Source organism: Emydura macquarii, unplaced genomic scaffold (genome assembly GCF_026122565.2).
Source record: "Emydura macquarii macquarii isolate MOO-44397 ecotype Brisbane River unplaced genomic scaffold, CSIRO-AGI_Emac_v2 contig_1477, whole genome shotgun sequence".
NCBI classification, from domain to species: domain Eukaryota; kingdom Metazoa; phylum Chordata; order Testudines; family Chelidae; genus Emydura; species Emydura macquarii.
Genome location: NW_027131614.1, coordinates 897,966 through 925,847, shown reverse-complemented (window position 1 = coordinate 925,847; position 27,882 = coordinate 897,966). Strand labels below are relative to the sequence as shown.

Below are 27,882 nucleotides of genomic sequence, written 5' to 3'. Positions count from 1 at the left end.
AAAGAATTTCCAATAGATAATAAAATTAATGCTTTTATAATAAAAATTCTTCTGGACTACAAGGTATATATTTTGAAGAAGAGTATTTTTTATTATAATGGATTTTATCTTGCAAATATTTAATGTTAGGACAAAGTTATACAGTACAACAACAAGACAAAACCTAAAATGCAAACTGATAATCTCCATACTGAGACACGCTAGATGGGTATGATTGCTGCTATTGGAAAAGTATTAGGACAGAATCCTCAGTAAGGGAAATGTGGCTGCTTTGTGCTCTCTTTATATCTCTTACTTGGGAAGTGGAATGGATTCTCTAGCCCCATATCTCCTATTATCCAGATCATTAAGTACGTACCTTACTACCCCTAACTTCTCTGCAAGGCTGTGTATGACCAGGGCACAACTGATCCCCTTGTTCCTAGTAAAATAGATTCTTCTGATTCTGTTTAACTTCCTTTAAGATCAGAGCATTTCTGGGGATGGCTGCTAGAAATGGCAGGTGCTTTTTCCATTTCATCACAGTAATGCTTGGAATATTTGTAATATAACCAGATGCCTCTTTCTTTCTTAAAAAGTATAAAGAATATTTCATCAATTCCTATTCTTCTCTGTCTTTCTGATTTTATGAACAGAATTTTCTTTTAAAAGGCTGTCTTTCTTTGATAATCTGGTAGGTCACCTTGTTATATTAATAACTACGGAATGCATAACCTCCCTTTTTAAAAAGAAATCACTGGGATATATAGTACATGACATGGAAACTGTACCATCTATGTGTTTCATAAAAGTTAGAATAATTTCCCTTGGCAACTTTCATCATGTAAGTGTCATCAAAATATAATGTTTTCATTAAGATTGTGCTCAGTGATTTTTCCTTTATTTTATTTGACTATTAAGGGCCTTACAAGAAGTATAATGTATAATACTTTGGAGCGTGTGGGGATTGTGTGTAAATCCTCATATATCCAGATGAGATTTTCCTACCTGTAATTATTTTATTTTAGATTTCTCATAAAGAAAGATGAGATTATATTCTGACTAGTTTCAAGTCAATTTAATTGCTGGCTGCTTAGATCATATCTCAATAATAGCATATAGTAAGTTCTGTCTCAGAGCCAAACGGGGTCTAATTCTATGGTCCTTAACTGAGCAAAACTCCCATAGATTTCAGTGGTATTTGCATCCATTTACTGCAGGACTGAGTTTGGTCCTCATATAACTCCAAATCTGTGGCACACCAACTAAGTAGCAGTTAAGTGCAAATCACACTACTTTGCCATTTCTGTGTTCTGCTTTCTTAATGCAGCAGGTAACTCATGTAATCATTTATGTTGCTGCTGAATTTGGGCCCCAGTTAGTGTTGGTTGGAGAATTTTTGCCTACGTTTTTTGATGAGAGGTACAAATAATTTTTTACAAATCTTTTTGTGATTTTTTTTTTTGGCCTGGTTTTGTTTATACCTCCTCTCTCTCTTTAATCTTTGTTGAAAAGAGAATGGCTGATGACAAGATGTGTTGGAGAATTTTAAACCGTCTGGGTCAAATCCATGCCAGTGCAGTGCCACTGACGTCAGTGGGGTTATACCAGAGAGGAATCTGGCACTCTCACTCTACTGCAGTCTGCTCTCTCTGGGTGAGATAATTTTACTAGTAATGCAGAGAAGCAGAGAGTTCACACTAAGGACCTCATCCTGCAATGATCTCTGTATGGGCAGATCCTTCGTCTGCATGGAATCTTGCTGACTTCCTTGGGTTCTTCACAGGAACTGGAGTTTGCTCCTGTCAAGCCATTTGCAGGATCCGAGCCCAAGGTAGTTTGTTCTTTGAGTAAACTAGAGACTTCAGCCCAGGGTAAGCTCTCTGTTTTATCTTTCCTGCAATAAACATTCATGAGAAAACATTAAATCAAAACATTTGCATCATATGGTAGTTTCCTATATTTAATAGATTTTAGGGAGTGGGAAAAATTCATTTTGGGTCAAGTCCAAAACAAAAAGTTTAATTTTGGGTGTTTTTAACAGAACAGAAAGAAATAAAGAGCTAGACTTCCCTACCTACTGGGCTAAAGGTTGTAAGGAGGCTCCTCCAGCTGTGCATTGTCAGTCTAGCTCTTTATGTCTCATATGTCGTACTCCAGCCCCCTAATCATCCCAGCCAGAGCTGTGTCAAACCGGACCTTAAAAACCTGTGTGTAGGAGACCAGATTTGAATACCTTCTCTGGAGCAGGGTTGTTTTGACATTTTTGGGTATTTCTTTGACCAAAACAGTTTCCCAAAAATTACACAAATTGGTTTCAATCAACCCAAATCTGCATTTTTTAGTGAAAAAATAAGTTTCAGCAACTGTACCCAGTAAGCTGTGAATGAACTAAAGCATATTTTTTAGAAAGAATTCCACTCTCAATTTAAAAGTTTTAAGTGATGGAGAATTCAGCACATCCCTGGGTCATTTTTTCCAGTGATTGAGTACCATCATTGGTGAAAATGTGCATCTTATTTTCAGTTTAAATTTACCTTGTTCTAACTTCCAGCCCTTGAAACTCATTAGGCTGATGTCTCCTAAAGATCCCTGTACTCCGCAAAAGTTTGTGGATATATTCATTTCCATTGGCTTGAAACAGATTTTTTAAATAATTTCAGGCACGAAAGTGGAGAATAGACATGGTATTTAATGAACTACTGTTAATATATCAATTTGTAGTTCCCATGGAGGGCAAATAAGTGACAAGATAGGACTCAGTCTGTTGTCACAAAACAGAAAAATGGCCAGTATCACAGACTTGCAGCCTCACTGTCCAAGGGTTTTTAAAAACAATTCTGCCTAATGATCTAATGTGTTGATGATTTGTTAAATCTAATTAATGATTGTATCTAAAAAAACCAAAACCCACTCCCCCACCCCCAGTCCCTGCTAAATGGAACAAAATGCATTCTATTTTATTTTTTGTTCTATTGACATTTGGGGGTTGGTCCAACTAAGAAAAAAAGTATATTTCATCTCACAAATGTATGTGCTACAATGCTTTTTTGGAAATCAGTGAGACCTACATAACCACTGATTGTTTTTCCAGTTTATAGAACACTTGGAGTCATTCCCTTTGAGGGCGATTAATGAGTATTTATTAAAATCATACATTTAAATATACCAGAAACAATTTTGCTTTTTCCCTTAAAAGAGAAGACCTCAGCATCATTTTGATTTTCATTCTCATTAGCTCCTTCCCTTCCATTACTATGAGTGTCCTGGAAACACACTAGTGTCTGTGTCTGATAGCAAACCAGGCATACTATATGTTGAAATAGTACCATCCTAGTTTCTAGGTATCCAAGTATAGGCCTCCTCATTACATCCACTCACTGTGCCTTAGCAATAAACTATTAATCCAGTATCTGGCTTCTCTGCCGCGGCTGCTAAGAAGGGTAACAGTTTGATTTGATTTATTTTTTTAAGATGACACCTGCCAATAAGAAATTAGAGAGAAACCATCAAACTAATTTTTACATAGGCCATCATCAAGCAGCCGATAGAGGGAGTTCTATCTTTAATAGCAAAGTTAATAAGGATTGCATGACAAACTCCATGGGAACCTGAAAATGTACAGTTGTGTGACCAAGGCAGGCCTTTCAAAATATTCTTTTTGTGTGTGTGCTATAATTCAGTCTTTTAAATTGTGACATGATGAAAAGAGGTTTTTGTAGGAAAGGCTCTAGCCTGACATATTAGGCTAGTATATTGAATAAATACACTCTTAGGTCATTTTTAAAAGTTCCAAACTCATATTTACTTGCCGTTACAGTATCGCACAGAAATATATATTTAGACAACTTTCAACCTCTTATTTACTCAATAAGCTGTAGTGACTCCTTTTAATAAATATACATCCTCTGCTTGCAAGCAACTGTAAATCTTAGTCCTATAGTAACTGCAATGCTGCCTAGTTCCTTAAGTATGTATATATGGTAGCAGTCTGCCCATTGACTCCTTTGATGCATCTGATATATATGAATCAACCAGGGGCTCATAGAGGATGACAGTCACCCTTACGCAGAGGGTCAGCACAAGGCTTATGTGTCACTTAAAGTGCTTAAGTGTGGTTTGAGAGATGCATAGTCTTGTGCCAGCCTTCGGTGCAGGGGCAGTTTCACCCAGAGCACATGCTAAGGATACACTTATGGACAATGGAAAACTGCACATACACATTATACTCAGAAGTCTAACTAAAGATAAGAGTTTCATTATACCCAGACATACACCTGATTTCATGCTTTAATTGCACATACAGTTTATTGTGAGATTTGCAACAAATTAAGGGAGAAATATATGTACTCACAGTGATTCCTTCCTCATTAACATGCTCTCATTTGCCTTTTGCAAACAGATTTTAACATCTCTCTTCTTCTCTCTGTCTTCAAGCAGTCAATCAATGATCTTTATAATAATAATAATAATAAAATAGCAGCAGGTAGCACTGTCAGTTGTTGACTGCGTGTGTGTGCATCCCAGTGTGTCTGCTGTCCCAGCTCTGCACAGATAACTGATACAGCAAGCCACAATTGGATTACCCAATAAAACCAGAGAGCCTTTTCAGTAACGAAGGCAACCGGCCAGGTTTATTGTCGACAAAGCACAGTCCTAGCATCTCGCAGACTCTACAGACAACTAACACATGTATGCTTGTTACAATGGACCAGCTCAATAAACGGCAAGATTTTCTGTTTTCCCCAAGTTGCATATTGCTCTTCTGAAGTGTGTAGTTGCCACCCTCTGACATGGGAAGATACCATCCTTTACCTTGTACAGGATGGTTCAGTTAAAACATCTCTATTCATTACATTGTCATCCTCTTATCTTTAAGAGGAGTCAGTGTGTCCTTGTTATCTTTGGAGGGGGCCGGGGGTGGAGAGAAGGGGGAGAGGAGCCGGGGAGAATGAGCTTGTACCATTCCTGGTATTGGGATGTTCTGGTACCACCTTTCTGGAATGTGCTTGATGAATGTTCTGTGCCTAGCACTTCTTTAGGAATCTGTTTGGTTTTTTTTTGCTATACCAGCTCTGGTTTTGCCAGTTTCTGTGAACTTGGATGCAGGTTCACAGCCTGACTTCTGCTATCTTTGCTTTTTAGAGCTTGACTAATACTTTAGCTCAGGTACCAGGCCTCATGCCTGACCTGTTATACTCATGTCTCAGGTTCTCACCTTCTACTGCAGGTAGAAACATGTTTGAGGTTAAGACCAAGTTGTTATTGAATTTAAAGCACAAACTTTTTCTTCTCCATATCCTCTCTAATATTGCTGGTATGAGGGGTAGATTGCCATGCCTTTACCTTTGAAATTCTGTACTTACTCCTCTGAAGAGGTTCAGAAATTAACTGTTTGCTTGTATGTAGCATTAAGTAAAAAGAATGTTTTCTAACTTATTATATAGTGTAGTTGTATATGCAGTGAATAGAATGTTAGAATGTTTCATGGAAACTCGTGTTTGGCAGCCTTTTCCTATTTACTTGAACAGTGCGATAGAAATGGAATCTGGGACTTGGTCCAGGATCAATTTATTTGTTATCATATTTGCTCCATTTACAAATCAAAAAGCTTTCTCTTAATGCCAGAACTGCAATCACAGTGTGAGACCTAAAAATAAAACTGTGGTAGTCCTGTTTCTTCCCTCATCACCAAAATTCAAGATTTTAAAATGCAAACTTAGCTGGCAATTGGGTAATTGAAATATAAGATGATGTAGATGTTCTTCTGTAGTTGCACTGCTAACAGTAATGACATGAACAAACTCTGCCGGATTTCAGTGGGAGTTTGACCAGCCTAACACTTGCAGCGTTGGCCCTTTGCTGGTAATATATGACACTATTTAGAAGTTACAATGATGATTACCAGTGTTGTGATCCCAGAGTAAGTCACTTTTCTCGCTGTAGCCACACTTCTGGAAAAATAGCAGGGACAGAAATTTTGGGGAGGTTATGGCTGTGCAGGGGCTAGATAGGAAGTTATGTTTGCCTATACCATCATGGCTGGGGATTGTAATCAGATTGTCTCTGACCACAAAAGACAGCTATAAAAAAACACTGCTTGTTTTTATGATTCTTTCATTAAACTCTGCAGAATTGGTGAGGATAATGTCAAAAATATTAGAAACAAATTCTTTCAGAGGCTAAGTAATTTTCAGTCCAAAATGTTTCTTTTGGGAAAGACATATATCGTTAAACACCAAAATACAGATGAAATTCTCATCACATGGATGTAATTAGAGCAGGTAGTAAAGTTCTGATAACAGAACATTGCCTGTATCTGTGTGTGTGACTTTGTAGGTCTAATGACACATTCTCTTACTATTTCTCCCCCAAAAATGTGTATTCTGTATTGTCCAGCTGTCTCTTGGATAATTCAGGTGTTTTAGATCCATGGTCCCTGTAAGGGAACAATATATAGCTATCACTGCTACCCTTTCAAGATATTTGATGAAAGTATGGCTCTGATAGTGGGCTGTTGGAACATTGCTCACATCTGTTTGTGAAGGTAATATGTTCCCCTACTACCTCTTGTACTAGTTTCCTTACAAATATGAATGTGTGTTCTTGCTTAACACATTTGTAGCATGGTAGAAAATCATTTTAATGTAATTCTCTGTCAGAACAAAGGGAGAAGTTTGTTTAAATGAAGTGTAAAGTTTTCTTCGGCTTGCTCAAAATGCAATGTCAGTGGAGGAAACAAAGCTCTTGGTTGAAGCTAATATTTCCAATAGTGAAAGAGTTTGATAAAGTGAGGCTTCCTTTGATATGAGAATTGAAAGATTTTTTCTGTACAGTATTTTCCATTGAAACACAAAGGGCCTCATATTCAGACATGCTAAGCACACTCAGTACCCATAGGTATGAGTTCAGCACTCCTGAAAATCAACACTATAATATTCAAAAGTGACTAGTCATTTTTGGTGCTGAAATTTTTGGGTACGAAACTTGATACCTTAAATACCGTAGGCGATGAGTATCCATGAGGATAGTTGCTCAGTACTTTGAAAATGGGGCCATTCTAAGGTGTGCAGGTTGGCACTCAAAAACAGAGGTAAACCAAATAACTAAGGGTATATCTACACTGCACCTGGGTGTGAGCCTCCCAGCCCACATAGACGGACATGTGCTATTGTGCTAGAAATAGCTGTGTGGCTATTATGGCTGTGGCAGAGGCTTGGGCTAGTCACCCACACTCAAGCCTAAGGGGTCAGGTGGGCTTGAGTGTGAGTGGCTGGCCTGAGTCTCCTCCCGAGCTGCAACATCCACACAACAGTTTTTAACATGTTAGCTTGAATGAAGCTAGCACAAATCTGTCTACTCAGGCTGGATGCATGCATCCAGCTGCACTGTAGACATATAGTATATGCATACTGGGTATTAATTGGAATAATAGTTTCAGTGCCCAATACAAAATAATAATTATAAAGAATAATAAAAGATAAAGAAATAAAAAAGAATAAATAATAGTTTCAGTGCCCAAAACAAAAATATGAAATAATGCAGAAGTATCAGAAATTCACCCTCAGGGAATAAACCCATTAAAAAGAGTAAATTATCAGTGCACAAAAAGACACAACACATTAGAAATGTGACCTGACTAAATAAAATAGATCTATTCCATGAATCAATTACCTATGTATCAAACTGAAATATATTTCATAAAACTGCAGAGCCTACTCAGCAAATAGCAGCTAAATGAATAGTCATTAAAAGAATAATATTTTGGTTCAACAAGTTATCAATTTCACAGGTTTTTACTGTATGTACTTAATGGTGTTTCAATTTGTGCCAAACAGGATATGTACAGAAATAATACATAACACTTTTCCCTTCCTGAATTTTTTTTCCCCCTCAGTGGTAATAAGTCTGCCTACAATAGTAATGCTTCCATTCATGCTGTTCTCTAACATTGACATTCCTCAGGAATTCAAAACCTTAGAGAGTTAAGTGATTATCTGGCAGCTGTACAGAAGGTGCTGCTGAAGTGGCATTTTAGAAGCTAGCTGCACTATGGAATATGCCAATTCACAGGCATTTGAAAAAAAAGCCCAGCATAACACTAGTTGTATAAATACTTGGAGCTAAAATTAAAAAAAAATAATTTCATTCTGAGGAAATAACTGTTCTCTGTTAACCTCTGTATATTCCTCCCTTCTAGAGTTTCTGACAGGGCACAAAGATTATTTTGTGAAGGATCTGGAATATAATTACAGTCCATTTCAAAACCAGTTATTGATGCAGATGGGCTCAACAAAACTTGAAACAATGATGTACTGGTTCAAGAAAGAGATATACTTTAAATATTACCAGTGAACGTGTAAATAAAGAGTGAAGCGATTTTTAAAAACCCACAAAAGAGAACAAAATTCAATTTTGTTTTTATTAGTAACCTGTTACTTATTTACAACTAAACACAAGTCTTAGTGGGACGTCTAACACAGTTGTTTCTCTTTTTGTGATCTGTTTGTAAATGTATGTGAACCAACCCGCAACCTGAACTCAGGACCTTCACCAGTGAAGAGCAAGCTGCTATCACTTGACCTAAAGGACTAGTCCTGTGAACTTGTGCCCTCCATAACTTGGAAAGACTGTTAATTATGTCAGTAGAAATTGGATCAGGCTCTAAATCTATTACCTGGGAGAAACCACTGGCAGCTATCCTCTGTGGGTCAATCACAAAAGGGAGTGTGTACACACACTAACAGTTACACACGTTCTGTGCAGTACCTCAGTGTTTCTTCTCATAGCACAAGTGTATTTTGTCTTTCAGTTAATAGCGTATCATGAGAGAGAGCATTTGAAATAATCTTTGGCTAAATAATGTTTACATATCTTTCAGAGTGAGCCAAAGACCATTGCTACTTATTGACTTCAGTGGGCTTTGGATCTGGCTGTAAACAAGTTTGCTCACTGCTTGGTGTGCCTTCATGACCAGGCATGATGTATCTATCAGCTGTCTTGCTTTTCTAGTGCTCATTCACTCTGGCACTGTGGTGGTTTTTCTTCCGGTGAGTTGGCTCTCTGGATGAGCCTCGGTCACTGTCTTAAGTCCACCTTTCCTAGGATCACAATTGTCCAAACGGAAAGTCTCAGAATGTCTTTAATACAAAGTTCTTCTGCCCTCTCTAGGCCTGGTTTCTCATGGCATTTGCTTAGAAAGTAGGTTTTCTCTGCTGATTACATGATTCTCAGAATGATGCCTGTTAGCAGAGCAGAGCACATACAGACCTGAGCAAGAAATCTGTATTTCCTTTCAGGGTCAGTCAGCAGTCAGCTATTGTCATGCAACCTCAGACACGTGTACCAATATTAATGATCTCCCTGAGCATATTAATTTCGTTCAGTATTTCATCATCACTGTTGGCAGTAAAATAATGGTACATTTTAAGTTAAGCTGAATTGCAGTGGAAATCTAATTCTCATTACAACTACATTACAATCAAATGAGCGTATTGTATTATTAAAATAAATACTGAAGAAATTAATAGAGCAATGAAAAAACAGCTATTATAAAGTATTACCATACTAGCCAGTTCCATACAGGGGCAAGGAGAAGACATTGCTTCACACTACATCCTATCAACGTTAGTAGGCTTGGTGGGAAATGAAGATCCTCCCATTCACTAACACAGACAAACATTTTATATAAAAACGGTCAGTTACATTGGTAATTACAACCATCCTGTTAATTCCTCTCCAGATCCTCAACCAGCCTTATGTGTCGTGCTATAATAATGGGGAAAAGGAGTCTGTTACTTTTTGATGGGGAGCAGCCTGAAATTTTTGAGGGTGTGCTGGCTGCTGTTACCTCCCACTGAAAGGAGGTTATAGCAGCCAGCACTGATAACAACCTTCCCCTTGGTATGGATTTACTACCAGTGGAGATCACGTAGAAGCCTGGGTAAATTTGTCATGGGCATTGGGCCAAAAACTGGGTAGGAGTCTGGGGTAAACCTGCAGAGTGCATCGCATTTTAAAGAATATCTGGTGCCAGGTATTTTGGCAAGATGTTAATATTTGTGGTTTCACTCATGTAAACATTTCTACAGTCAGGAACTTCTCATTCTTAACACAACTCATTCTTCAAACATCTGCAGATACTAAAATATTAATGTGATTGCCTCCTTTTCACAGCAGAAACAAAGTGGAGAAATAGTGCAAGAGATTTAAGAACCATTAATAGTTCTAAAACTTGTTCCCTATCCTGTTTCTTGTATAGCAATCAGGCTGGCACGCCACACGAATCATCTCCTACCATAGATGGGATTTATTGTGGGAATTCTTGACTTTGATATCAATAACATGGATGATTATTAAAAAGGGTTTTGTTTAAAAAGATTACTTTGCTTTTGCCACCTATAATCTAAAAAGCCATCTTCACACAGCCAAATCAAAGCCAATTCACTAGCAAACTGAAAGGCACCTCGAATATTGTCTCTCTACCGAATTTTATCTTTCTACTCCCAACTACGTCAGCACTAGAACTGTTCACAAACAGGTGATCATTAAATGTATAGTGGGGAAAAGTGATATCTTCCCTCCACTGAATTCATTCTCAAAATCAGCTGAATCATTTTTACTTCTGCTTTTTTTTTTTTTTTTTTTTTTTAAATTATACTTGGACAGAGACTAGGCCTTGAAATTTCAACTCAGAGTGAAAGATTTAGGAAGACACAAGCAACTAAAGAAAGATTAGGATCAAAATTCTTAGGCAACCTTAATTATACCTGTTGCTAGTGCTCCACCCAAAACAAATGAAATATGTATGGCCCACTGTCCCAGGGACACCTCCATCCCCCACAGAAAACTGGAGGAGAAAGAATAGCGCAGACCCCCAAACCTAGAGTCTAATTACAGCTGTGTGAATAATGGATTTTTCAGTTCTCTGGCAATACTGAAAGTTTTGGGAATTTTCAGTGAATTGAAAAATTGAAAAAATGGTGTTTTGGGTTGAATCAAATGTTTTGATCTAACTCCAAATCCAATATTTTGTTTAATTTTGACCATTTTTAAATGCTTTTGACCTTGTAACATAAAACTGAAAGAACTTTTGAAACAAAAAGTTGTTTCGAACTGAAAAATTTAAATGTTTCATTTTGAAAATGTTGAAACAAAATGTTCTGACTTTTTTTTTAAAAAATTGCTGACAGTTTTATGAAACTGACATAAATTTGCAAAACATTTAGGTGTTGCTGGATGCCCATTTTTTACTGAAAACACTTCGTCAATTTTTTTTGCGCATTCCTACCTGTAACCTATTCCACAAATACCCCTGTTTGAGGGGTTCTGACTTAGCCTCACCCTCCCATCTCTGATCTCCTTTATCTGTCACTCCCCATATAGTAGCTTCAAAGAGGCTACTGCATCCCTATGGATGAATTAGCTTCGGTGCCCTGCAAGGGGGAGAAAAAGCAGGTAGTAGGAGGCTCTTGTAGGTCAAGTAGGGGTCTTGACCATGTTATGGCTTAGCAGCAGGTGCATGTAATCTAATATGTCAACATGACCATCTGCAGTGACAGCCAGTACAAAAGAGACAATTCTGAGTCAGGTTTGTGCAAAATACCCAACCCCATGTAGGAGTAAAGGGCTTTCATTCCCCAAGATTTGCCTCCCATTCCTTTCTCCCTGCAATACCCAGAAAATGTGGTTATGTTTCCCTTTCTATAGTTGGCAAGCCTGCAAAGCTTCAGAAAAAAAGCCAATATATCTTAAATACTGCAGAAAGGGTTGAATAAGTTTCCATATTTCACCTATATTCCTTTATTTTTACTCTAAATATACTGAAACATCAGACACACTCTGCTGAACTTTCTTTAGTTTTGGCAACAGGTTATATGACTTTAATTCAGTCAATTGATGTCCAATCAATAATTTAAAATGCAATTGACTAGCCAATATTATTTGTAATGCAAAACTATTTTGGGTTACCTAACACTGTCTTAGATAACTGGACAGTATTTGTCAAGACAAGGATTCAGTCAATGATATAAAAAGAATGACAATAAAATTTCCATAGTATCCTGATTCATTAATTTTTTGTTTATGCTACTTACTGAGTTTACTTTTTCTCTTTCTTTTATAGTTTTCCTTCTCTTTTCCCATTTTAAAGCACATTGATTGTTATGGAAACATTTGTCATTGACATTAGTTGAGCTTAGTGCCAGCCACATGATCAGAATAAAGTTGGCTTATATAATAGTTGAACATTTATACAAAGGTTTGAGAAATACAAGAATTTTTATGATGGCTATACCGGTGTTTGTGTGCATATATATAGAAATATACACAATTCATGGATGTATGGTATAAAGATTTTATCTACATGCGTTTGTAATGGCCATATTACTTTAGTTTCAGGAAATTGAGTAAGTTATACAGATCATCCCAAAAGAGAATCCCTAAAAACCTTTACACCACATCACACTGATGTGGGTTCTGTAAATATAATATATTTTACAGAAAATCCTTATAAAATATGCATTAGAGACTTTTTATAAAAAATATGGGTCTATACGGCCTGTAAAGAAATACACGATTTGACTCATAGGCCCTTTTATACGCCAGAGGGATGCCCCCAAATGGACACTTTTATGCCTGTGCAGATGTTAGACTCACAGACCAGGAACATTTTGTTAATGTTAATGTACATCTGTTAGAATCAAAGATAAGACAGCCCTGCTGACGTGTTGCAAGGAGCTTAAACCCCCTCAGCAAACATACCCCGCTTACCAGAGCTCTGCTGCAGACTGTTGAAAGATAAACTATTTATTTATTTTTATTATGATAGTGCCTTTGAACTCCAGTCATAGATCAGGACCCCATTGTGCGAGGCATTGTACAAACACAGAATGAAAAGAGCTTACAGTCCAAATTTAAAGAGACAAAGGGGTGGAAATACAGCTCTATTATTTTACTCAGTTCTGTGTAAAACAAACACTTTTTCTGGGAAAAGCTAATATGTTGTATTCATACTAAAGTGTACATAATCACTTTTGAGCATTGCACAACATTCCATTAATTTCAGCTGAGCTCTTTTTAGTCACATACCTTTGCAAGCTTACAGTCTAAAGAATGGCAAATTTGTAAAGAACTTTATTTTTTCATGGTCTTCTAATTCTCTAGGTACTGTATCAATTACTTTGCTTATTCCTTCTGTAATGTCCTGAAACAGGCTTGCTTGTTGCATCAAACTTCCTATCATCCAAGTCTTGTTTCTGTGCTTTGGGATGAACTCTCTAGATTGATTGATTGATTTTTTTTTTTTTTAATTTACCAATACCAGCATTTCCTCTCTGACATTTCTGCTCCAGAATGACTGCTAGACAGAGTGCTAAATGAGGAGTTTTGACATTCAGGCCTCATTTTTCCCCTACCTCTTCTCCATAATGCTCCATGAGCCTGGAATAGCATAAATGACAGCAGTAAAAAATATTTAGTTTGACTGTATTCTGGTTAGAATTTTGTGATCATCTTTATCGCATGGAATATGTCTTATTACATGTTTGTTACACACCATGGATGAATTTCACCCCTGTGCAGATGGCCAGCATAAGTTCTTTTACAAACTTAAGTGAGACTTAACTGATGCTAAGCCCTTGTACACAGTGAAGATCCCCCCACTGGACTTATGGGGTAACATACATGATGTATAATAACATTATGATACTGTAGAAGCAGTTGCTTATTTTAGACGAGCACAAGTTAAACACATGAATGAAGAATTCAGAAGGCTGATTTACTATAAAAAGGAACTCCTATTGGGTATACCCTTAATGAAGAAGCGACACTGAGGAAGATCTGGCTTCTAGTAATGAGGTTTCATGAAATGAGTTAAAAAAAAAATGGAAAAACAATATATTGATCACTAATGCAATTTAAGAAAAATTGCACAACTTGAATTTGTAATAGAATCATACATTGCACCATGAGCTAAGCAGTAAATCCATGTTTTGGAGACAATTACAGTAGAAGCTCGAAGATACGAACACCTCGGGAATGGAGGTTGTTCATAACTCTGAAATGTTCGTAACTCTGAACAAAACATTAGGGTAATTCTTTCAAAAGTTTACAACTGAACATTGACTTAATATAGCTTTAAAACATACTATGAAGAAGAAAAAACTGCTTTTAACCATATTAATGTAAATGAAACAAGCACAGAAACATATTCCTTATCTGATCAAATCTTTTATTTTATATTTTCCCTTTATTTTTAGTACTGTAGTTTACATTTCATTATATTTCAATTTTAAGTAATTTCTCTTGATTCTTTTTTTAGTGCTTGTTATGCATGGAAAAAAAAGCCAACAAAAAAGCTCACCGATTTAAATGTCCATTCAAATAACACTACAAAATATGCGGCAGCAAAACATGCTGGCACTAGTCTTCATAACGACAATTAAACTAAGTTTAGATACTTTTTTTTTTTTTTTCGCCTTTAGTTCTTATGCAGGAAAATTATGTAGACTTGAAAAAATCTTTTATGGTACTCTGTGGCCACCAGCCCACTGCCAGCACCCCTCCCTCCTCTACTCCTTCCACTGCCAGAGATGCTGTCAGGACCCTGGAATGCAGCCACAGGCAAAGCTGGGGCTGTTTTGGGGCACAGGTTGCAGCCTTTTAAAACTTCTCCAGAGCGCAGCCAGCAGACAGCAGCTCTGATTCCGGCTCCCGCTCCAGGCCAGGCTTTGGCTGCAACACCAGCAAGCTTGTCCCTCTCCTGAGAGGAGAGAGGGAGGATGAAAACAGCATCCCCTTCCCAGTGGGGTGGGGGTGGGGAGGTGAAACGGTACCCGCCCCTCACATGGGGAGTAGAGTTGGGGACAGAAGACCCAGCTGTGCCTATTGTACCTTTCAGATGAAATCCAGGCACTGTATGTTACCGTTTTTGGGAGGATGGGGGTTGTTTTTTATTTGTTTTTCCCCTCCACTGCTTATTTCGAGCTTCACAGGGTGTTCAGTTGACCGGTCAGTTCGTAACTCCGGAGTTCGTATCTGTGAGGCTCTACTGTACATAGAGTCAAATCTTGCTCCCCGTGTTCAGCCCAAGTAAGTTGCTCATGAGCAGAGGACTTCCACTGAGGTTGTGGAATGGGGATGGAATCTTCCACATAGGCCACAAAGTGCGGTGAAGCACTGTCCAGGCTGCAGTAGCCTATGCAACTGCCGTGTCCTCCTACATGGAGCTTTTGGCTCTGGATTCATGACTACCATGATCTAGCTACCACTGACACCAGCTGTCAACATCCCAGCTACAGAGCTTTCCTGCGTGCTAGGTTGGCTGAAAATACCAACTCCAGGGTTCAGGGGAGCGAAGACCTCTTGCACAGGCCCCCCACCACACAGCCAAAATGCTGTCCTTCTGCACCAGTTGTGAGGTTCCCCTCAAAAGATCAGATCTGGATAAATGTAAATTGTGTATACGCAAACAAGCATATTAAAATAAAATCCTTTAAGAAGCCATTAAAAACCTGTCCTTCACTATAGACTTGCTAAATGCCCAGTCAGATGGTGACACACAAAATAACACCATGAATAGCTACAGCTGAAAATGTGTTATTTCCTAAAGTAACTATAAAAATGAACATGAAGGTAAATACAATAAACAAGAATATTTAATCATACATTTATACAATCACCTCTAGCTTTAGCTGAAAAATCTTTGCAGCTGTTTTTCTGCAAGTCTTATTTTTTTCTCAGAAAACCAGTAACCGTGTTTTACAAAACTTTACTTGAGATTGTAGTCTTATTGTTCCACCTCAGATTGGGCAAAAACTAAAACAGATTACCAGGTTAAATTTGGAATTAGTGAGTGGGATTTCCAAAAGTTCTTCAGTGATTTAGGAGCAGTAGGACTTAAGAATGTTATGTAACTACGTAGCACACAGCAGTTGCACTTAAATGATTCCATATCTTAGAAAGAACAATTTATGGCTTGAGAGAGATCTAATGGAAAATAAACTAGGACATGTTTTAATTACCTACACGGTACATGAGATTTGAGTTGATAATGTTGGAAATCTTTGCTAATGGTTGGCCTTGATGAATGATAGATAGATAGAGATCCAGCAGAACATCTCAGGCTTCCCCCTCAATTGAGTTTTCTCTCAGACGTTGTGGTCGTCAGGCTTTTTTGCTTCAATTAGTCGGGCTCTTGAGTCATAAAGGCAGGTCATCAGGAATTGTATCAGCCAGTATCTCAGATACGAGTGGTTCGTTGGTCCCATACTGATCTCTGACTCTTCAGGAAGTAACTAACTTTGTCTCTAGATATATTTAAATTCTCTTTTGTTCTGAAAAATTCTTGAGTGAGATTAGGAAACTAAATTGCTATCTTTCTCTCGGATAATGAGTTCTATGATCAATAAATCACAGACTGATTGTTTTCTGTCTGACTTTCACAATTTATCCTCAAGACTTCTAAAATGCAGACCTAATGCTTACTGTTGTTGCAGACTCTCTCTTTCTTGTAACTTGTACGTTATGGCATTTTACAGATACTCTGTTTCTCCTGCTTCTTTCTTTCTTGCTTGCTTTGAGTCTTTTCTGACTAATTACATTTTCAGGACTGTCTCTTCTCTGATGTTTTTCTTGATGGTTCTCATGAAAATAGGTTTTCTCTAGAGATTACATGATTCTCAGAATGATGCCTTTTTATTGGCATCGACATTCTTATTTGGCTTGAGTTATTTTCTCCACACTGTTTGGTGCAGTGTCTTTCAAATCCCTGGTAGAGATTACAGGCAGGATTTTTGGAAGTGCCGATCTAACTCTCCTCCCATGAAAGGCTATAATAAAACTCCCATTGACCTCCGTGGGAACGGAATTAAGACAAAGCTGAGTGTTTTTGAAAACTTGCACTCTATGAATGGCTTCACCATTTTTTTTTTAAATTTCCTTCCGTTTGGCCCAAGTCATTTTCAGAAAAGAGGCCCTCCGAAGCATCTCTGGTCCTTAGCTTGATTCCACTGAGGAGTCACAGCAGTTTCTTCTTTAATATTATTGGAGCCTTTGGGACATGTTTGCCAGGACACTTCAGCCACTCTGGTTATGCAAAGTAGCCATAAACCGGGCAACAACTGGCTGCTTGCATTGGGTTTACAGCTGCTTTGCATTGCCAAGCAGCACAAAGGAGCAGGAACATATTGGCCATGGATTTTGAAATCGTGTGTCTAATTTTGTTACTGTTTTTAATTTCTTCCAGCCATGAGAAAATGTGGATGAAACTTAGAGGGCCAGCTGGTATAAATTAGGGCAGCTTCATTGACTTAATTGGAACTCTGCCAATTTACACTAGTTTAGGACCTGGTCCAGACTGACTTGTCTGTGATAATGTAATCCCAGGGAACCACTCCTCTCAACAGCTGTTCAATCTGTCTGCATCATGTGCCTCCTTCACCACAGTTTCATTAGTAGTGGACTAATAAACATTGTAGGGCTAGTGTCATTGTTTCCGTTAGTGTAAAATGTCAGAATTCTTGCAGAACAGCAAATTTATTTAGATGATTCTTTTTCCAAAAGCAAAAACATGGCTCTGTCCTTGTTACAGAATCATAGAAAATGTCTTCCAGGGTCAAGGGGAAAAGAGAGAGAAAGCACCAATAAAAGGGGAGTTTAGGAAAATCTTACAGCTCGCTGGTCCATGTCCTCGGCTGGTGTAATATGGCATAGCTCCCTTGACTTGAATGGTACTATACCAATTTATGCCAGCTGAGTATCTGGCCCATTGCTGTTACATAAGGGTGCTCTTAGATAAAGTTGCTTTTCTGTGGCGTTACAGTGGCAACTGTTGAGTTTCACCCATGTCATGACATGATATGATACATGTGACATGGGATGATATTGTTGGGGTTGGTCCTACTTTGAGCAGGGGATTGGACTAGATGACCTCCTGAGGTCCCTGCCATCCCTAATCATCTGTGATTCTATGTGTCGCATGGTGTGAAATATTGGAAATTCAAAAATGTCAGAATTCAAGGTTTTTACATTCTAGTTTAAATGGTCTGATTTCAAGAAAAAACTACCAAGTGTGGCAGTGTATTTATTTTGTTTGGTTGACAATTTTTGTGGGAAAATGGGTTTCCCTTTACTCAGAAATGCCTATTTTTTAACAAAAGCCTCAACTCAAACTCAGAATATAACTTCACTCAATTATGTCTGTATGTCGTACAGTCTATTGATGTATTAATTCTGTACATAATTACTGCATGTTAAGGCCCTAATCCTGCAATCTGCAACGTTTGGGTGAATTGCTGTGCTCAGGCAAAGTCCCACCGACTTCCATAAGCCTACACATATGCATAGCAGTCTGTCTGCCCATGGTAAATTTCAGGACTGGGGCCAGAAATTGGAGTAATGAACCATTTTACTTCTGAAAACCACATAATACAACTTAATTTAAACTCATTCTTGCAATATGCTGAATTATTGTAATATTATGAATTTTCTTTTACCAACAAATTTTTAGAGAATTTTCTTTATGACTATTTGTTGTTTTTCTTGTTGCAGTGCTTTTAAAAGGAGGAGAAATAAGTACATTTGTAGGATTTATTAAATCAGGTCGCTGTAATGTGTACAGAGAAATTGAGGCCCTTGTGAAACTACCATTGGGGAAAATGGTAAGCTCATTTTTCTTGGAAAATAAGCATTTCATATTTTTGGGGGGTCACTTCTGCAAACCTTATTCTCATTGACAGAGACTTTCTAGTAAAGATGCCAAAGGGATCCATTCTTGGCCTAAAGTTATTCATTCATATTAAATTTTACATACATTCTTTATTGATGATCTGTTATTGTTAAATCATTATTGTTAAAATTTGCAGAGGACACAAAAAATCGATGGAGTGGTAAGTAATGATGGGACATAGATAGACGACTCGTGCCTCTGATACTGGGGGGGGCACAATGTAAAGGGGGGACATGTGACCGCCCCACGCTTTGCTTCTGGGAGGAACTTCCAGCCCCACCTCCCTGGGGCAGAGCAGCCAGTCCCACTGGCTCCTGGGGGGCTGAGGCTACAGGAGCAGGAAGCATGTGCCTCTGGGCCCAGCTGGGGCCAGCCCCAGCTCAGGGAGACTCACGGCACCAGTGTCTCCCTGGAGCTCATAAACAGGGTTCAGCAGGGGAGGCACAGGCAGTGCCCCTACCTCTGGCTGAGCAGTGACCAGGAAACCTGCTCCTGGTGCCTTCCCCAGTGATCCCCCACCCTGCACCCAGCCTGGGGCCGCCACACTGTCACCATCCCACCAAAGTCACCTGCGGGGGGCTCTGTCCTTCTCCCATTGTGCCTTCCCCCAGCGCGTTTCCAGCTCATGGCTGCTTTTCCTGACAGAGAGACAGGCCGGGGCAGGGAGCAGGACAGAGGCGATTCTCATGCTGGTGGAAGGTGGCCACTCCAAGTTGCTGCCTCTGTGTAGCACAGCAGCTGCCTGAGAGAGAGCCCACCTGGGGAGGTTGCAGCGGTCCACCCCCTCCCTTCCTCACCCAGGCCCAGCTGCCAGGGTCAGGGGCTGAATAAGCCAGAAATGTGCTGGGAGGCAGCGGGGGCTCTGGCTTGCTCGGCCCCTCTCCACAGCAGATGGGCCTGGGCAGGGAGCAGAGGAGGCAGGTCATCACCGCCTCCCTATCCAGGTTCTTCCAGGCAGCCCCTGTGCTGCCCAGAGTACTGACCAAGAGTGGCCACCCTCAGCTGGCGTGAGAAGCAGCTCAGTCCTGCCCTTCCACTTCCCACCTGGGCCTGGCTGACAGGGATAGGGACCGAATGTGCTGTGAGACAGGCTCAGTGAGACAAGGCAAGAGGCCCTCTTCCCTCCCTCCTTCCCAGCAGGCCGAGCAGAAATCTGGAGGGGTGCTTGATCCTGCATGCCCCCCCTATGCATTGCCTATGGATGGGGATATGTCAGTTATACAAACCAACATGGATCACTTAGTAAGGTGGACTCATTTGAACATATGTTTTAACACAGCCAAATGCAAAGTCATACATCTAGGAACAAAGACTGTAGATTGCACTTATATGATGGAGGATTGCATCCTAGAATGCTAAGACTCTATAAAGGTCTTAGGAATCATGGTAGATAACTAATTGAATGTGATCTTCCCGTGCAATATTGTAGCTAAGAGAGTGAATGTCATCCTTGGATCCAGGGGAATACTGAGTAGGAGAAGGGAGGTGATATTACCTCTGAATATGGCATTAGTGAGACCATTACTGGAATACTATGTCCAGTTCTGGTGTCTACACTTCAAAAAGGGTATTGACAAAATGGAAAGGGTTAAGAAAAGAGCTACAAGAATGATTTGAAGTGTGGAAAACAAGCCTTATAATGAGGGAATAAAGATGCTTGATCTATTTTATCCAAGACAAAATTAAGAGGTAACTTGGTCACTGTCTACATGTACACATATGGGAAAGAGATTTCTGATGGTCGATGGCTCTGTAATCTAGCAGAAAAAAAGACATAAAGAAATCCCATGGTTGGAAGTTAAAGTTAGACAAATTCAGAATAGAAATAAGGCACAGGAATGACTTCTCTGGAGTTTTGTGGGATTCTCCATTACTTGAAGTTTTAAAATCAAGAATGGATATCTCTATAAAAGATATGGTATAGCTCAACCAGCAGATGTGGGCTTGCTGCAGAAATTACTGGATGAGGTTCTTTTGCCCTATATTATACAGAGGGTCAGACTAGATGATCATAGTGATCCCTTCTGGCCCTAAAATCTGTGAATCTAAGCACTTACTTGGTGGGATAATGTACATGAGTAAGAGCAGATCAACATAAGGGTTGCAGAATCAGACAATTAATTCTATGGGTATGATATATGAATTCAGTGGTATTCAAACACAACTATAATAAGAAAGCAATAAAGCTGAAAGATAATGTTGTCAATAACACAGCTTTTTAGCATTTTGAGTACAAATTAAGGTGCGTTTAATCCAAAAGGAGTAAGGTGGTAGGTTCTACTCCCAAAGGAAAAAGGAGTTACTCTTGTGTAAGGATATATCAAACTGGGTAAATGCAAAACTGGGAAGAATTTATGGGTGACCGTTTGTACTCTGCTTTGAGCAAGTCATATGATTAAGTTTTAGAGGAAAAATAAGAAAATAGATTACTTTCACTTATGCTTGAAATTTGGAGCAAAATCAGCTTTTTACATTTTCTCATGCTCTGATGCAGAAAAATAACTAGACTCCTACATTTTCATAGAAAAGCATCATTTTGGGGATGCAAAATAATTTAAAATGGAGCAGCCAGTATTTCCACAAGCTATCATGAAATTAATATCCACCACTGCTCTTGTTGTTTGGGAAAACTGCAAATTCCATTTTAAACTGCCAGTTTAGTGAACTGAAATATAGTCAACATATATTTTCAGAGTGTTGTAGCCATGTCTGTCCCAAGATATTAGATAGTCAAGGTGAGTGAAGTAACATTTTTTATTAGACCAACTTCTGTGGGTGAAAGAGAAAGCTTTTGAATTTACACATATCTCCTCTTCAGGTGACCTGAAGAAAGGCTCTGTGTAGCTCGAAATCTTGTCTCTTTCACCCACAGAAATTGGTCCTATAAAAGCTATTACCGCACCCACCTTGTCTCACCTATATTTCTATATTATTCTAAAATGCTTCTAAAATATATCAGTGCAGCTATGCTATAAAGTTATGCAGTATACTGAACATATTCATGTTTCCCAACCAGACGAAACGAATCAGACAGGTTCTTGTGGGTCGGCTCCATGAGAAACAGTCCTTTGGAGAAGTGAGCATTCTTCTTCAGACCCCTTTCACATGCACAGTCATAACTGCGACAGATGTTAAATTGGGTACCATTGATGCCAGTGCTATACTAGGTAAGCATTAAGCGGTCCTTTGTTTTTTTTGGCAATTTATTATTATCAATCAAAGATTCAAGCGGTGATGGTTGAACGTCAAAAAGAATTGAATATCTTTCCATCCAGATATTATAAACAGCCAAAATCTGGGCTCATCCAAGCATTAAGTGCACCATTTAATCAAGTTTTCCCCTCACCCTCTGTTTTGCCAAGATCTTTTGGTAATTGTCAACAGGTCATTCAAACCATGCAATATGCCTCCTGGCCTCTCACCCTCCAAACATGCTCCTGGTTTCTTCCTTCTTCCCACAAATAACCCCTTAATTTTTTTCATGTGGTTATTCTTATCATATGGCGTTATAGGTGGTGTTCTTTATGGAAATATGATATACTGTATGATAAAAATATTGCAACGGAAGGAAAGCCATCAGCTGACATTAAGAGAAGGGTATTTTAGTGCCCATGCAGTTCCCTTAAAGTGTCCCCTTTATTATTGCACTGATATAACTTGAAATGATAGTTATTTTTTTTTCTATGCTAATTATGCCAGCTGACGGAAGACAAATGCACACTGGGCTATTTTATATAAAATCAACATTTCACACATGAGAGTGCTTCTTCCAAGTATATATCAAAGTCACCTTGGCGGTCCGGCAGACTCAAAGTCCAAGTAGGCTGTTGAAGGATTTTACCGCTACTCAGATTTCAAATTTTAGTCCACATTAAGCTCACTTGAAGCTATTCTCTGTAAAGATGTTGTTGTGGTGTGCATAATTAGATAAATATTCCCTAAAATGGGATGAATTTTTTGGACTATGTTCTTTGTTTTACCACAATATGCTAAAAAATATGGTTTCTTTTAATTTCATCAACTGGGTTTTCTGGGTGTTTTTCATTAGGCATTTTAGCTGCACATCTTCAAACACAACACAAAAGGTTAAAACAACTCTATTGCAATGAAATGCTAAGCATACACAAATGTCTAATAAGACTCTAATATAGAAGGGTATTTTTCTCTTAAAATGTGCTGGGTTTTCAGTGTATAGACAGTTGGTGTATTGTGACTGTTGCTTATTACAGTAATCATAATCATCTCACTCTTATCTTGTGCTCTCCGGTTTGTTCATTGGTTCATTGTATCTATTTGTCGTGTATTGCCTTATACTTAGATTATAAGCTCTCTGGGGCTGGGACTGCCTTTTCATCACATATGTTTTCAGTGCCCAGCAAAATGGGACCTTGATACTTGGTTAAGGCACTATCACAATGCAAATAATAATTAAGACCAATGGGTCTGAAACTGCATTTTAAATAGGTCAGCCTATAATATTATAGATCACTTGTGAGTCTGAGTACTAACTCACAGCTTCTTTAGCTGACTCAGTAGCTTCTTTAGAGAATCTGAGTGTCCTCATGAATCTGCTGACCAGTGAGGAAACATCTTAGGGACAAAAGGAAATGAGCCTTAATTTCATATCTCAGTTTGCACTGAGGGAAAAGCAGGTGATCTAGGCTGTTACTTCAGTATGACTCACTATACATAGGGTATGTATATACAACAAGAGTGGTGCATTAGCTTCTCTAGCCTGAATCCAGGTCGTGCGGGTAGCAATGGCAACGGAGCCAGTGCAGCGTAGTCTAACAAAACAGGAGAGCCAAGTACATACCCAGGGTCCATTCTGGTCTTGTACTATCTGTACTGAATCCAGCGCTGCCCTGGCTTCACTGCTATTGTTACCTGCACTAGATTAATTCAAGCTAGCTTGGTGCGACTAGCCCATGCAGCAGCTTTTATTGTGTAGCCATTCACTTATGGTGAAACTCACTCTTGTGCAGAGGGCCAATATAAAACTTATGTACTACTGAAGACTTAAGTTCTCAGAACAGGTGAAATGTGGTTTGGGTGTGAGATATTTGTACATGCTGACACAAACAAAATACATGGAGGCGCTCTACTCTGCCAATCCAAATATTGCGGCCAATTTGAACTAAAACCCAAATTAATGAAAGAAAAAGTGGAATTTGACAGGTCTCTGAGTCTGACATAAGACCAGTAATGTGGAGAGCGTGCTAAGGCCAATAGTCCATTCTCAGATTCTGTGATCCAAAAAAGCCTTGAAACTCCTTGTTTTCAACAAAATGTAATATTTTAAATGGGAGACTCTGTAACTATTCATGAGATAATTACTTAAAAAATGGGTCCAATTCTTCTTTCACTTACACTGGTTTTATAACAATGTAGCTACACCAACTTCAACTGAGTCCATTCTAATTTACTTTTGTATAATCGGGAGGAGCATCAGGTCCATCATGTTTAGTTTTTAAGTGTTAAGAACAAATATTGCTTTCGGACATGCATGTGGTTCCCCCATCGACTGTACAGGGAACTCTGTGTGTTCATCTGAGGATATAACAAGGGCCTACAATTTTATTGGTTGTTGGGGGGTTCTCTGCTTTGCATCTTTTCTCTGACCTTCCTGCCAATTTCCCCCTTCTGTGTTCCTTTTTCTGGCCTGGGTTAGTCATAGTAATATGTGTAAGGGACAATCTACAGGATGTTACATATGACTAAGATTTTAAACAGGCTTTTTTGGATCACAATTTCAGAACTCTAAACAGATAAGCTCAAAATCATTGTGTCTTCACATTAATAATGTCTGACCCTCAAGAAACTTGGTTCATATAAACAGCTGTAGCAGTTGATCTATGATCTCACTGGATCTCACAAGCTATGTATGATTTGAGTCAAGTGTTTGGTTCTTGGATGGAGGACTCAAGGAACTTGTAGTTGCTGCAAGTGTTGTTCCTAATTTGATAGGTGGCACTGTTCCCTTGAAATCTGTATTGAACCAGTGTGTCAACACAGTGCTGGGAGTAACTGTGCAGCTGGAGGTGCCATCTCACTACATCAAATGTGTCACCAAATTCCAGACCACTTCTGATTAGTAGAGATCCCAAGATACTTTTTGTAAGATGATGGTTGTTAACCCTGCAGCCCTGCCAAATTCCAGTGCAGGTAATTACATTCTGCAGGCTCAAATTCCCCTTGCAGATTCAATTGGAAACAGTTTTCTTTCTTCACTTTTTTTCCTAAATTACTGTTGTAAATTGTTTCTATCTCAGAAGTTCCTACATATAGGAGAAGATAACCCTACAAATCCTTTATTTTTTCTACCAGGGCAATGTTAGGGTATTAAATACATTTATAAATTAATGTGACAGCAATCTCAGAAGTCAAAGCAAAAAAATTGCAAACTACTGAAGAAGTTCAAAGTATTATCATCATCAATTATTATTCAATGCATTTATGCTGGACCCATCACCCCAGCATGGGAACAGTTGGATGCTTTATCTGAACTTATCTGTATCTCTTCAGTTGGGAAATCATATGAAATCTTGCAAAACAGTTTCTGGCAAGATTTCCAGTATTTCCTAGCTTCGACAAGACAGAAATACCCCCAAGAATAGCCTTACTTATAATATTTTAATTTCTTCCATTCTGGCCAAAGCCGAGCAAATACAGAAGTAACATTGAAAAAAATATTAAAAACATTAATGAACATTTTCAAGGCTCAGTAAAGTTTCAGTCTGAGTTTTCTGCAAAGATTTAGATCAGTTCTAACTCTCTCTGAGCTAATTCACTCATATGAGTTTTCTTTTCTTTCAATGGAAATCTAACTCCCAGCAAGGGTGATTTTTCAGATACCTAAACAATACCTATTTCTCCACACACCCCAGTCACATTCATGTTTTGGTACGTAAAAATATTTGTGGATTTTAATAACAATACAATAAGGGATAAAAAGGAAAATGTCATCAAACTTGTCGTCATTGTAGCACAGTGGTTCTCAGACTTATTTGATCGCGTCCCCCCTTCTTTGTTTCTGTAGTAGTTTATGCCCCCCTCCCGCTGCACAAGTTCAAGCAGAGCCATATAAGTATCTAGTTAGTATATAGCTCTCCAGCTGTCCAGCTCTGAGGGCAGCGCTGCTGCCAGCATCAGTAGAAAAGTAAGGGGGGCAATACCATACCATGCCACCCTTACTTCTGCACTCTTGCTGGTAGCGGCGCTGCCTTCAGAGCTGGGCACCCAGCTAGCAGCCACTGCTCTCCACTTTGTCTTTTCATGTCCCCCCAGAATACGTTCCACACCTCCCAGAGGGGCATGCCTCCTAATTTGAGAACCTTTACTGTAACATCATCTAAATATCTATGGCCAGTTAGGCCATCAGGTTTGAGAATGTTAGGTAGTGTAAATCCTTATAGAGAGTATGTCTAGGTGCATGTGCAGTGTACTGCAGTTTAGCCTGGGTCAGCTGACTAGGACTCATATGGCTTGGGTGGTGGGGCTAGTTGCAGTGTAGATGTTTGAGCTTAGACTGAAGCCCGGGCTTTGGGACCCTTCCCCTTTGTGGGGTCCCAGAGCTTGGGCTTCAGCCCAAGTCCAAATGCCTATACTGAAAATTTATTTCCCCTCAGCCTGCGCTCTGCATGCCTGAGTCAGCTGACCTGGGCCAACCGCGGGTGTTTCATTGCAGTGTAGACATGCCCTTAGGCATCTAAATTAGTATTAAAAGTACCTAACTTTCAGCAGTCATGTTTGAAAATGTTGATCTCTCTGCCTTTTCCTTTTCATATATATATTTGTTTTGATTATCTAATATCTCCTGTTTATATCCATCACTTTCAATTATTGGGTCCCCTATTTATCAAATAATGTATTGGCAAACTCTTGTTTGTTAACCGTTCATAGTTGCATGGTCTTATTTAAGTATTCATTTAAAATTGACCATATTCTTTTGCTAACCTAGTGAACCTTCAGATGTGTAAACATCTGATATTGGAAAGCAAAAAACTATGAACATACATGACCATAACACCCTGTCATTATACATTATGGGAATAAGGAATCTATATTTAAACTTGTCATCACTTCTTAATTTCAGACATCATAGTTTCGCGGCATGCCCCTTTAATATAATGTGCTGCGCTTGTGGAAACAGTGCAGAATTAAATGACTGGAAAGCTACCATAACTGGAACAGTGTCTGAAATATGCTGGCAATATGCAGACCAAAGGATATCATGTGTAGCCAAGATGGACATTTGTAAGGGTAGTCAAAGTAAAATACTTTCAGCATGGCTTCTGACAAAGAAGACTCCTTTGGATCCTCTTTACAACCCTGATTAGGCACTGCCCCTCCACAGCATTTATGTGGGGTGTTGGTGCCAAAGGCATCATGTGAAGTCAGATTTCATGGCCTCTCCTATGGCTCTTCCACTGCCATAGTCTTTCATGGCCTTCTGTGCCAGCATGTGCAGGGCCACCACTGACCCTCTTTCCATGATACATAGAGGGAGTGCAAGTACCAGTGTGCTCTGCCCATATTTCCACTTGGTAGCGTCTTTGTTGGGTTTATATGACATAGATGGGATTGCAATGGCCTGCCACTCTGCAAGTGAATTTCACTCTTAGATACTATGGTGATGAGTGCTAAAGAGAACCCTTAAAAAAGTACGACCAGCTCAAATATCCACTGAAATCAGTGGGAGTTCTTCCACTGTAGCAGTCCCACTGAGCTAAAATAAGCAGATCTTTCATATTTATGCTGGCCGTGGGTTGTCAAGATTGTAAAGACAGACTAATGATGTAGGCTAAAAGAAAACACTGTTGTGATATAGTTTGGTGCTATGGTTTTGTAGCCGTGCGTGCGTGAATGTGCATGCCTGCGTGTGTGTGTGTATGTGTGTAAGTATATATAAATATGAGAGGCACTGAGATGGAAACATGTGCCTTATGTACATTTCACATCCTTTGAATGTCATCTTAAAATGATACACTTAAAAGGAAAGATTATACTATATATTTCCACAGATGAGAAGCATTCCATTCTCAGGAGCTCTTCAGGAACAAAGATCGTGATTTAGCATTGCTGCCTTATTCAATGACAAATTGAGGAGTTTTGCTTGTTGTAATAGAAACTTTATGTGTCCTTAGGTGGTTGCTGGAAAATGAAGAAATGTTACA

The 27,882-nt window shown here is 39.0% G+C and overlaps 1 protein-coding gene across 1 annotated transcript in view; it reads left to right on the top strand.

Moving 5' to 3' along the window:
- CNBD1 (cyclic nucleotide binding domain containing 1) overlaps positions 1-27,882 on the top strand; it is a 164,040-nt gene that overhangs the window by 87,358 nt on the left and 48,800 nt on the right. Inside the window, exons 8-9 of the mRNA XM_067553512.1 lie at positions 18,529-18,638; positions 21,723-21,873. Of these exons, the coding sequence (XP_067409613.1) occupies positions 18,529-18,638; positions 21,723-21,873 (261 nt within the window). The remainder of the gene's footprint in view (positions 1-18,528; positions 18,639-21,722; positions 21,874-27,882) is intronic.